Here is a 10,584-nt window from a genome sequence, read left to right on the forward strand (position 1 = left end):
CCGGGACTCCAGGATCATGACCTGAGCTGAAGGCAGTTGCTTAACCAACTGAGCCACCCAGGTGCCCAAGATACTGGTTTCTTTTGAGAGGTATCTAGAGTAACCAAGATCAGGAACTACTTATAGTAGTAAGTCCAAGGAGACAGATGAAAAAGAAATCATCTATCAAGCTTCCATAGAGCTTATAACTGATCTAGAGCAGTCCTTATGAACTTTTTTCATGCCATAACATACTAGTAAATAGGCAAGAATGCTGGCAAAGGGGAGTAACTGCCCTCAACTTGCCCTAGAAGTGACTGGTAGGGGATGGGGGGGCATGTGCAGAAGTACCCCGCACCAGAATATTGGCACACCATCCATTCTAACTTTAGCATACTGGTTGAGAGGCTTTGCTAAGGCTAGCTAGAGATAAGAATGACCCTGAATTAGCACGTCTAGAAGGGAAAAGAGGGTATCGTTTCATTTAACTTTATTGTTGTTTTCATTGTTGGTTACCCTTAGTATAAAACAAATTTTAAATGTTTAGTCACCCTTTTTTTTTAATTCCAAGTTCTTGTTAGACTGTCACATTCTATTCTTATAGATTCTGTTTAAAAATCCAGTGTGCCTGGAATACTGTAGTTTTACAAAGGCTTAAAGCTTAAGCTTTATATTTATCCTACTCTTCTCTCTTTCAGTCGATTCCCTGGACCCTGAAAAGCTATTACAATGCCCCTATGATAAAAACCACCAGATCAGGGCCTGCAGGTTTCCTTATCATCTTATCAAGTGCAGAAAGGTAAGGCATTATTTTCATAATTTGCCTTGTAATGACCTCTTGAGTTCTTTTAAAAAGCCAAATTTTGTAAATATCATATAATTTTAGCAAAAATGTTTTAATTTAATGCTGGACTTGTTTTAGTAATCTGCTTTTGTGTTAAATACCAACATTTATAGAAAGGAGTTTACTTCTTGAGTACATAGCTTTTTCTTGTGTTTTTTTTTTCTCCCTAACTAGTGACAAAGCGCCCTCTATCTACTCTTCTCACACTTCATAAAACAGAGGAAAAACTAATTTTTGCTAGCAATGCGAAATTCCTCTTGCCTTGTGAATTTGATGTGTTCATTGTCCTGATAAGGATTGAGTGCCATAATAACACTTAATTCTGATTTCTTTTTGTTTGGAAATTTTAGAGAAGTTAAACAGCTAGAGGTTAGCCTAAGAAAAGATTATTCCTAAAAATAACGGTTTCTCCAAGTTTCAGTCTTTGGTTGAAGCATCTTTTGGTGGGGGACAACTTATCAGAGTTTGAGTTTTTTTCTCTGGTCACTTTTTTGTAGTCTTAGATATAAACTACTTTAATGCTGGCATACTAATTGAGGCACTTTGAAAGGATTGTTAGAATACAGTTGTCGGATACAAAGGCCAAAGGTCTTTGGGATTCATGCTTGGACAGCATTTTTGGTATTTAATCCAAACTGCACACAATTCATGTATGCATTAACATCCTTTAAAGGGTGTTTCTGTTGCAGTCCTCATGGCATGATTATCATGCCTTTGTTGATCATTTCTGCAGCTCTTTTAAATCTCTAGAGCAAAGGGGCGCCTGGGTGGCTCAGATGGTTAAGCGACTGCCTTCGGCTCAGGTCATGATCCTGGGGTCCTGGGATCAAGCCCTGCATCGGGCTCCCTGCTCGGCGGGGAGTCTGCTTCTCCCCCTGCTCATGCTCTCTCTCTCTCTATCTCTGTGTCTCGAATGAATAAATTAAAAAAAAAAATCTTTAAATCTCTAGATTTAAAGTTGACCTGGATAATGTGGACCAGCAGATACTACCACGACTTCCTTCCCTAGGATTGCAAACATGTCCCTAAGGATAAAGGTTGGGAAAGGAAACTAAGCAATAAAAAGACATTCTTTAACTCCCTTTTTTTTTTTTAAGAGAGTGAGAAAGCACCTGCACTAGGGGAAGAGGGTGGGGGGGGCGGGGGGGCGGGGGGGGGGGGGGGGGGGGAGGGGGAAAGTTAGAGATAATCTTAAGCCGCTTCCATGCCCAGGTCAGAGCCCAACCCAGGGCTCCATCTCACGACCCTGAGATCCTGACCTGAGCTGAAATCAGGAGTCAGACGTTTAACCAACTGAGCCACCCAAGCACCCCTTTAACTCCCCTCTTCTAATGCTCTTAATCTTTGACCACAGAAATCTTTGCATTGGAATGCTCAGTATCCCTTATGAAAATCATGGAGATAATTGCCCTCATAATTTTCTTCATCCTCTATTTTTTCTTAGCATCCTTCCACTTCACATTATTTTTACTTTTTTGAATATTATTTGTGATAAATTTTTTGCTTCTAATAAATCAGCTTCAACATATTTTAAGAAAAAAGAAAAAGAAGAAGATAACAGGAGAGGAAGAAAAGGGGAGTATGTCAGAGGGGGAGACGAACCATGAGAGATGATGGACTCTGAAAAAGAAACTGAGGGTTCTAGAGGGGAGGGGGGGAGGGGGATGGGTTATCCTGGTGATGGGTATTGAGGAGGGCACGTTCTGCATGGAGCACTGGGTGTTATGAACAAACAATGAATCATGGAACACTGCACCAAAAACTAAGGATGTAATATATGGTGATTAACATAACAATAAAAAATTAAAAAAAATAAATAAATCAGCTTCTTAATTCCTGGTATGCTAACTATAGGATTTGATATATGATAAACACTTTGGTTTTTTTGTTTTGTTTTAAAATAAAAAACTTGATCAGTAGAGTAGACTCTCTCATTTGGACTTTTCCATAGTGAAATAGCTGAAATAAAGGCCCAATTGTTCACAGCCTCATTTCAGGCATCGTTACTTGAAATAAGCGTTCCTGTGTTAATCTGAAAACTCACTGGTCAGCTTCTTCCGCGGCTCCCTCCCCGCCGCTGTTTTCCAGCACTACTGCAGTGCAGACTAAGAGTATGTTTTCGTGTTACTGTTTCCTGAATATTACCCTTCAGAGACATCCAGAGAGCTCCACCATTACAGGCTGTGCTGCCAGTCTTGGGACCCTGAGAAATATGGTTCAAATACCCAATCCTAAATTCACTGTTTACTCCCCTATAAGCCACTGTAAACCCAGTATCTGTGTTGTCAGCCTCTACGAGCATAAGAAAGCAGCTTACATTTTGATGAGTTTGAGGTCATCTGTACAGTCTGTGTGAGTGAGAAATAATTCATTCCCTCTTAATTTTCTACCATGAGTTTACCTACCATAGTTAAGCCACAAGTTTATTGAGAGATTTTAGAGGAGTCATTTATAGAATAAGGCTAAGCCACTCCCTTTGAACCTGAAGAGAATCAAAGAATTGATAGACCTCTTAATTTTTGTTCCACAGAATCATCCTGATGTCGCAAACAAATTGGCTACTTGTCCCTTCAATGCTCGCCACCAGGTTCCTCGGGCTGAAATCAGTCATCATATCTCAAGCTGTGATGATAAAAGTTGTATTGAGCAGGATGTTGGTAAGACTAGCTAAAAGGTTTCAGTCCTAGAGGTTAGTCCCTTCAGATTTGTATTATGCCCCATTGTCACCTTGATATTTGGCTTTCATCATTTCAGAAGAATAGTACCTTTCTGCCCTTGAGTATTTTATCTCATCAATAAAAGGTTGTCAGGCTGTGTTTATCAGACTGCTTTCTCTTCTGAACAACCTGATCCATCTTACCAATAATTCATCTAAAAATAAAAAGCCTTTTATTGTCATAAATATGGTAAACATCTTTGTTTCAGCTTCTTTTTCTTCTGCAAGGGGATAAGACCTCTGCTTAGCTTTCGTAGCATCTGTTTTTCAAAAACAAAGATGTATTAAGCTACCCTGAAACATTTTTTTTTTAAAGATTTTATTTATTTATTCAGAAGAGACAAAGAGAGACAGGCAGAGGGAGAAGCAGGCTCCCCGCTGAGCAGGGAGCCTGATGCAGGACTCGATCCCAGGCCCGTGGGATCATGACCTGAGCCAAAGGCAGACGCTCAACGACTGAGCCACCCAGGCGCCCTACCCTGAAACATTTTTAAGCCACTTAACCCTTTAAACATAATAACCTGATGATGTCCCCTTTTTACATCAGAATCTTTGTTATCTTGCAGTCAACCAAGGCAGGAACCTTGGACAAGAGACTCTGGCTGAGAGCACATGGCAGTGCCCTCCTTGCGATGAGGACTGGGATAAAGGTGAAGTGTCTGTACCTCTTTTTCTTCACAATGTCTAAATCACAAGTTATTTGCTTTAGACAGAAGGAAGGTTTTCCTTTTTTAGGAACATACCATGTTGTTCGGAACGCCTTATTATTTTTATTGGGCCCCAAAATGAATACATTTGTATCACTGTGCAGACACATGGAACAGCCTATCCCTCTTGATTGGAAAAAGCACTTCTTTACATCTGTTTTTTTCCATAAATTATGTTGTACCATCTGTGTTTGGTTGTTACTGGGCACGTTTATTATTATTTATATTGCTTGTGTTTATATCCTTCAATTAAATTCCCGCTACTGTGTCACTTCAGCAGGGTACTTGATCAATTTTTAAATTTCTCTAAACTTAGGTGTATTATTTCCCACCTTACAGATTCAGCTAGCCTAAACTGGTGTTTTACCTAGGAGTGTCACAAACCGTGTTCTTTCTTTGGCAGATCTATGGGAACAGACCAGCACCCCATTTGTCTGGGGCACAGCCAACTACTGTGGCAACAACAGGTAAATGAAATGGGCTCATTCCCAGCACTGCCTCCCAAAATCCAGGTGACCTGTTACCAAAAGAAGCCACCAAAGCATGATTTGATCTCTTTCCTTAATGATGTTACTTGGTGGTAACTTAGTCTAGATAGTTTTGATGGGTTATTTAACTTATTTATTCCTCGATTCATAAAAAGGTCACATGCTTTGTGTTAATCACTATGGAAACACAAAAATACTAGCTTATTTATAGTCTAGCAAGAGATACAGTGATACCAGACATTCTTATGTCTAAGTTGAGGTTTTTTGCTGAGCTGGCATTATTTTAATACTTTGAAAAAATTCACCAGCGACACCACTCTGGGTAATTAGTGTCTAAGGAAAAATAATCCTGAAAGTTCTTGATTTGAAAATGGGCAAGCCAGAGTACCTATTGGGTAGGGAAGAAAATGCACCTCTTCTTTCCACTGATTTTGTATCTAATTTGTATCCAAGTGTGGGGCTTGAACTCATAACCCTGAGATCAAAACCTGAGCTGAGATCAAGAGTCAGATGCTTAATCACTTAACCGACCAAGCCACCCAGGCACCCCTTTATCTAATTTAAATCTATGAGATTTCTCATTACTGCTTCATCTTCAAACCTTAGAAGATCAAGTTTCAGATATTCAGCAATAAGAATATTTATGGATTAGAAAATGAAGGAATGAGATGCCAGACTTCATTTTTCCCCAAATAGAACGCTTATCAATTTTTCTTAGCTCCTAAGATAAGTTAGTAATTGTACATGTACCTTATTTTGTGTGTGCACTAAAATAGAAAAACTTAAAAGATGAATTTTAATAGTACAATTTTAATTTTACCTTAGTTCTATGAGATATGTTGCCTTTGGTTTGGTTGTCTTGGCATTTTATTTTATCTCTTAACATTTATTGTGTGAGTTGATGAGCCTGTCATATAACTGAATAGTAGATGGCATTGCTGTTTATCTCAATTTCTGGAAAATGAAAATGGTTAGTCCCATCTTAATGCTTATACAGAACAGTGAGCTTTTCAGAGAAGTAGTAATCATTCTAATTGCAAGAATGTTTTGATGGAAATGTGTTTACATTTCAGAATGTAGTTTGCTGTTTTTCCCCAAATTACAAAAAACACATTTTGATTGTCTTGTGTGTGCCTGCCTGAAGAATACAGATATGCTGGCATAGGCAAATTTGTCTTTGTTTTTGCAGCCCTGCAAGCAATATAGTTATGGAACATAAGAGTAACCTGGCTTCAGGCATGCGTGTTCCCAAGTCTCTGCCGTATGTTCTGCCATGGAAAAACAGTAAGTGAAATAAAGGCAAAATGCTTTTACTCTTTTCATTGTGCTAAATACAGTTGGTCTTGATTATTCAAAGACATAGTCAGTGTGAACACATTGCACTCACATGACCCTGAGAGTGAGTGCCTCCTTAAATTTTGCATTCTGAGCACCTCGGGCGGCCCTGGTTAGTAACAGGTGTAACAGGAAATTATGAATAAGAAAGTAGAAGATCGCAGAAACCAAAAGAATATTTTCAAGTTGGGATGACCACTGACATCAAATACCTTGGGTAAATTTGGAGACCAATAAAAGGCTACTGATAACTGGGTAGGAGGAAGTCATCCCTGACACTCAAGGCATAATATCAGTAGAAATTGGGATTAGAAATTGGATTGCAGAGACCTAAAAGGAAATGAGTAGAAAGAAAATGAAAGTAATAAGTTATAGGAACTAGCAGAAGAATAGTATTCTGATGTCTTCCCTAGACATCAGAAGCTGTGCCAAGTAAATAGGTACTGAATTCATATCATATCACCCTGATAAATTCCCACATATGGAACACCCAAGATACTATCATTTTTATTTAATACAAACTTTCCTAATGTTGCCCCCAAATTCAGATTCCCTTGATGTCAGTCTTTGCTACTATTTGAGCTAATTTTTTAGGTGGCTAGAGGATTCCCTTTAAAACATTTCCCTTTGGATACTTGCATTTCCCCCAAAAAATGAGTTCACCACATCATATGCCTAAAGGCTAGATAGGTAATATACTATTCTTTTCCCATGCTCTTGAATAGAATCCGATCACTAATTTTAAATTCTTCCACTTTTATATTGTAATTCAGTATACCCCAAGAATAAGTCATTTGTGTTTAGTAAGAATAGGGGAAGGAGTGAATTTCAGTTGTCATGGTGTATTTATTTTGAAATATTTCTACTCTATAGATGGAAATGCACAGTAACTGAATATCTCATCAAGTAAGTGTTTCAGTTTTATTTCACTATCTCTTCAGATGGTAGCAAGATTTAACTGGACATAAAGCAATTTGGGTCCAATTTTCTTTCAGATTATGGTACCAAATTAAAGCTTTGTGTGTGCCTGTGTTTTTTAAGTATATAGCTTCTGTTATGGCTCTACACGCTAATGAATAGGCATTTACTAGTTAAATTAGAATTCTGTTAACATGCCATGTTGCTTTCCCTAACGTTACTACACATTGCCTTTTTCCTTTTCCTTTTTTTTTTTTTTTATCAAAGTTTCATTCTAGATCTATCATGTCTTTTTAATGGACTGAGATTAATCAGACAGCTGTGCTTCACTGCTCTGCAATTCTTTCCCTATGCAGTACAGTTTAACACTCAGCAAAAAATTCATACTCTTTTTAATGAGCAGTTAAAAGTTTGGGGTCTCTAAGAAGCTTGCACCGTTGATCTTATCTGAATATTTGATTTACCAGAATCTCAGAAAATCTCTATGAAGAGACTAAAATATTTTACTTTTTACAGATGAAGCCTTTCCTGAGGTAACCCTATATGCCTGTGGCAGAGCCAAATTTGATTTTTTTTTTTTTAAGATTTTATTTATTTGACAGAGAGAGACACAGCGAGAGAGGGAACACAAGCAGGGGGAGTAGGAGAGGGAGAAGCAGGCTTCCCACCTAGCAGGGAGCCCGATATGGGGCTTGAACCCAGGACCCTGGAATCATGACCTGAGCTGAAGGCAGACGCTTAATGACTGAGCCACCCAGGTGCCCCGCCAAATTTGATTCTTCAAATGCTGTTTTGGCTGAGGTTGCCCAGCCGTACTGTTCCTGCCAAAAGGAATATTATTAGGCTAGGAATGAGACTATATCCCCACTGCCTTGCAGATAGTAGGCCCTCTGTGAATATTTATTTAAGAGTGAGTAATTGGCCTTTTGCCTTCCAGTTCATTCACTTCCTCTGGACAGTGAAGCAGATGGATCTCCTGTGAGTTAGGGTTCATTTTGTGCCAAAACTGATGTTTTTTCTGGTCAGCAACAGAAAAGAAATTCCAAAAGCAAATACCCCTTAGCTATGGACGATAATATTTATGTGTTGCTTCTAGGTGCTAGCCATTTTTCTTGGTAAGTTTTTGCTTTGGTTTTTTTTTTTAAGATTTTATTTATTTATTTGACAGAGAGAGACACAGTGAGAGAGGGAACACAAGCAGGGGGAGTGGGAGAGGGAGAAGCAGGCTTCCCACCGAGCAGGGAGCCCGATATGGGGCTTGAACTCAGGGTCCTGGGATCATGACCTGAGCCGAAGGCAGACGCTTAACGACTGAGCCACCCAGGCGCCCCTCTTGGTAGGTTTTGATGTCAAATTGTTAAATACATGTGGAAACGAGAAAATTGGATTTGGCCTCAGAAGAGAATGAGGCACAACAGCACTGGGGTGTGTCAGGAAAACACGCACCACCTGGATGAATGGTGAACTTGAATCCTTCTCTGACACACTGCGCAAGATGCTTGGTTCTCATATAGTACAGACTGCTACATAATAAAAATGGTCCAGGGGCATCTGGCTGGCTCAGTTGGGAGAGCATGCGACTCTTGAACTTGGGATCATGAGTTTGAGCCCCACATTGGGTGTAGAGATTACAAGAAAAAAAAAAAGTTACTCTAGGTGGCTCAGTCAATTAAACAGCCAGCTCTTGATTTTGGCTCAGGTCATGGTCTCAAAGTCCTGGGATCACCCCACTTCAGGCTCCCTGCTCAGCGGGGAGTCAGCTTCCCTCTCCCTCTGCCGCTCGCATGTGTGTGCATGGTCTCTCTTTCTCTCTCTCTCTCTCAAATAAATAAATATTTTTTAAAAAATTAAGGTGAAAACCTAGGAGAAGCTTCTATCTCTAACACCTAAGACTAGATACCTTCTCTCCTCGGGAACTTAACTCTTTGCTATTAAACCCCTTACATGCTAAAAATGTATTTTTCTTTATAACCCCTGAGGAATCAGGAGAGAAAAATTATCCTAGGTTAGGTAACAATCCTTAAACAGCCACAAACCTTTTTATCTTCTTAATAAGGTATCATTTTATGAATGCTGGTTGTTACAGAATTCTCTAGCTTCTTTGGAAAGAAACAAAAGAAATAGAAGATAGGACTTATCCCCTTAAGGAACTTAAGTATGGGTGAAGATTTTCTTTTTTTCTTTTTAAGATTTTATTTATTTATTTGAGAGAGAATGAGAGATAGAGAGCACGAGAGGGAAGAGGGTCACAGGGAGAGGGAGAAGCAGACTCCCTGCTGAGCAGGGAGCCCGATGCGGGACTCGATCCTGGGACTCCAAGATCATGACCTGAGCCGAAGGCAGTCGCTTAACCAACTGAGTGGGTGGAGATTTTCTTGAATGCACATACATGAAGAGGGTTTGTTCACCTTGCAATTGATATGCTTTATCTCGTTGTGTTTTTATCAACAAATCTACTTTTTACTAGATAAGTGTCTCAAAGCAGGTGATATCATATTAATTTTTATTCCCCTAATGTATGTTGTAACAGCTCAAAAAATATTACTGAATTAATGGATAGAACATATGAGAAGAGAAAAAGATCAATATAAGTTAATTGAAATTAATCCAGAATTGTCTGGAGATGTCAATTGTATGGATAGTCAATTCTGATTTTCTTCTCATTCATGAAACTATTGACACAAGCAGTGTACAGTGATCTCTGTGTAGAATGTTTTTGATTCAATTAACAAGTTTCTGTGTGCTTAGTGGTACTAAAGAGCTAAGGGTCGGAAGGTACTTGGTGGGGTGCCTGGGTGGCTCAGTTGGTTAAGCGACTGCCTTCGGCTCAGGTCATGATCCTGGAGTCCTGGGATCGAGTCCCGCATCGGGCTCCCTGCTCGGCAGGGAGTCTGCTTCTCCCTCTGACCCTCTTCCCTCTCGTGCTATCTCTCATTCTCTCTCTCTCAAATAAATAAATAAAATCTTAAAAAAAAAAAAAAAAAGAAGGTACTTGGTGTTCTACTATTGACAATATCAGATTCTTCCAGCTGACCAAGAGATATTAATCGGGTTGTAGTTGTGTGGCCTATTATCAGATGTAGTTGGTGTTTTTATCAGTGAAAGGAACTAAGAACTCTTCTTTTTCTCTCATTTCCTTGCAGATGCCAGACCCTAGAAGACTCTTGCTTCTTCCTGCTACCGATGGGTTCTTCGTGGTTTTTTCCTCCTAATCTAATTATAGAAAGATAAACTGTGACTTTCAAACTGACAAGTACCTTTTTTTTTTTTTCTCCCTGCTCTGAGTTTTCACTCATTTGATGCAAGAAAGAACCCTCAAACTCAGAACTGTTTCAAATAAAGCATCAACGTAGATAGCTTGATAGTTTGGTTAAGTACCTGCAGCCCCAAGATCAGAAATCACATCCCATTTCACATAATGAAACATAATTATTTAAAGTTATCTTAAAGGATCCAGCTAAAGCAGGCAAGAAACTTGGGTTGGAAAAAGTAACTGTGTATTTGTGTTCTCTGATACACATAGATCAGATTCCTTTTAAAATTTATAGGAATGTCCTTTTTTGATCAGTGCATCTCCTTATCCAGAGTCTTGAAGAC

At 39.2% G+C, this 10,584-nt stretch overlaps 1 protein-coding gene across 2 annotated transcripts in view; it reads left to right on the forward strand.

Annotated features, from left to right (window-relative positions):
* Positions 1 to 10,346, forward strand: part of GTSF1 (gametocyte specific factor 1) — a 19,048-nt gene extending 8,702 nt beyond the window's left edge. For both annotated transcript variants that reach the window (XM_025883445.2, XM_025883443.2), the window contains exons 3-9: positions 678 to 778; positions 3,354 to 3,480; positions 4,106 to 4,189; positions 4,650 to 4,713; positions 5,924 to 6,018; positions 6,943 to 6,975; positions 10,131 to 10,346. In XM_025883445.2, coding sequence (XP_025739230.1) covers positions 678 to 778; positions 3,354 to 3,480; positions 4,106 to 4,189; positions 4,650 to 4,713; positions 5,924 to 6,018; positions 6,943 to 6,959 — 488 coding nt within the window. In that variant the 3' untranslated portion in view covers positions 6,960 to 6,975; positions 10,131 to 10,346. The remainder of the gene's footprint in view (positions 1 to 677; positions 779 to 3,353; positions 3,481 to 4,105; positions 4,190 to 4,649; positions 4,714 to 5,923; positions 6,019 to 6,942; positions 6,976 to 10,130) is intronic.
* The last annotated feature ends 238 nt before the right edge of the window (positions 10,347 to 10,584 follow it).

The sequence above is a fragment of the Callorhinus ursinus genome, unplaced genomic scaffold (genome assembly GCF_003265705.2).
Source record: "Callorhinus ursinus isolate GAN/ISIS: 27379988/994484 unplaced genomic scaffold, GSC_fseal_2.0 scaffold44, whole genome shotgun sequence".
Lineage (NCBI taxonomy): Eukaryota > Metazoa > Chordata > Mammalia > Carnivora > Otariidae > Callorhinus > Callorhinus ursinus.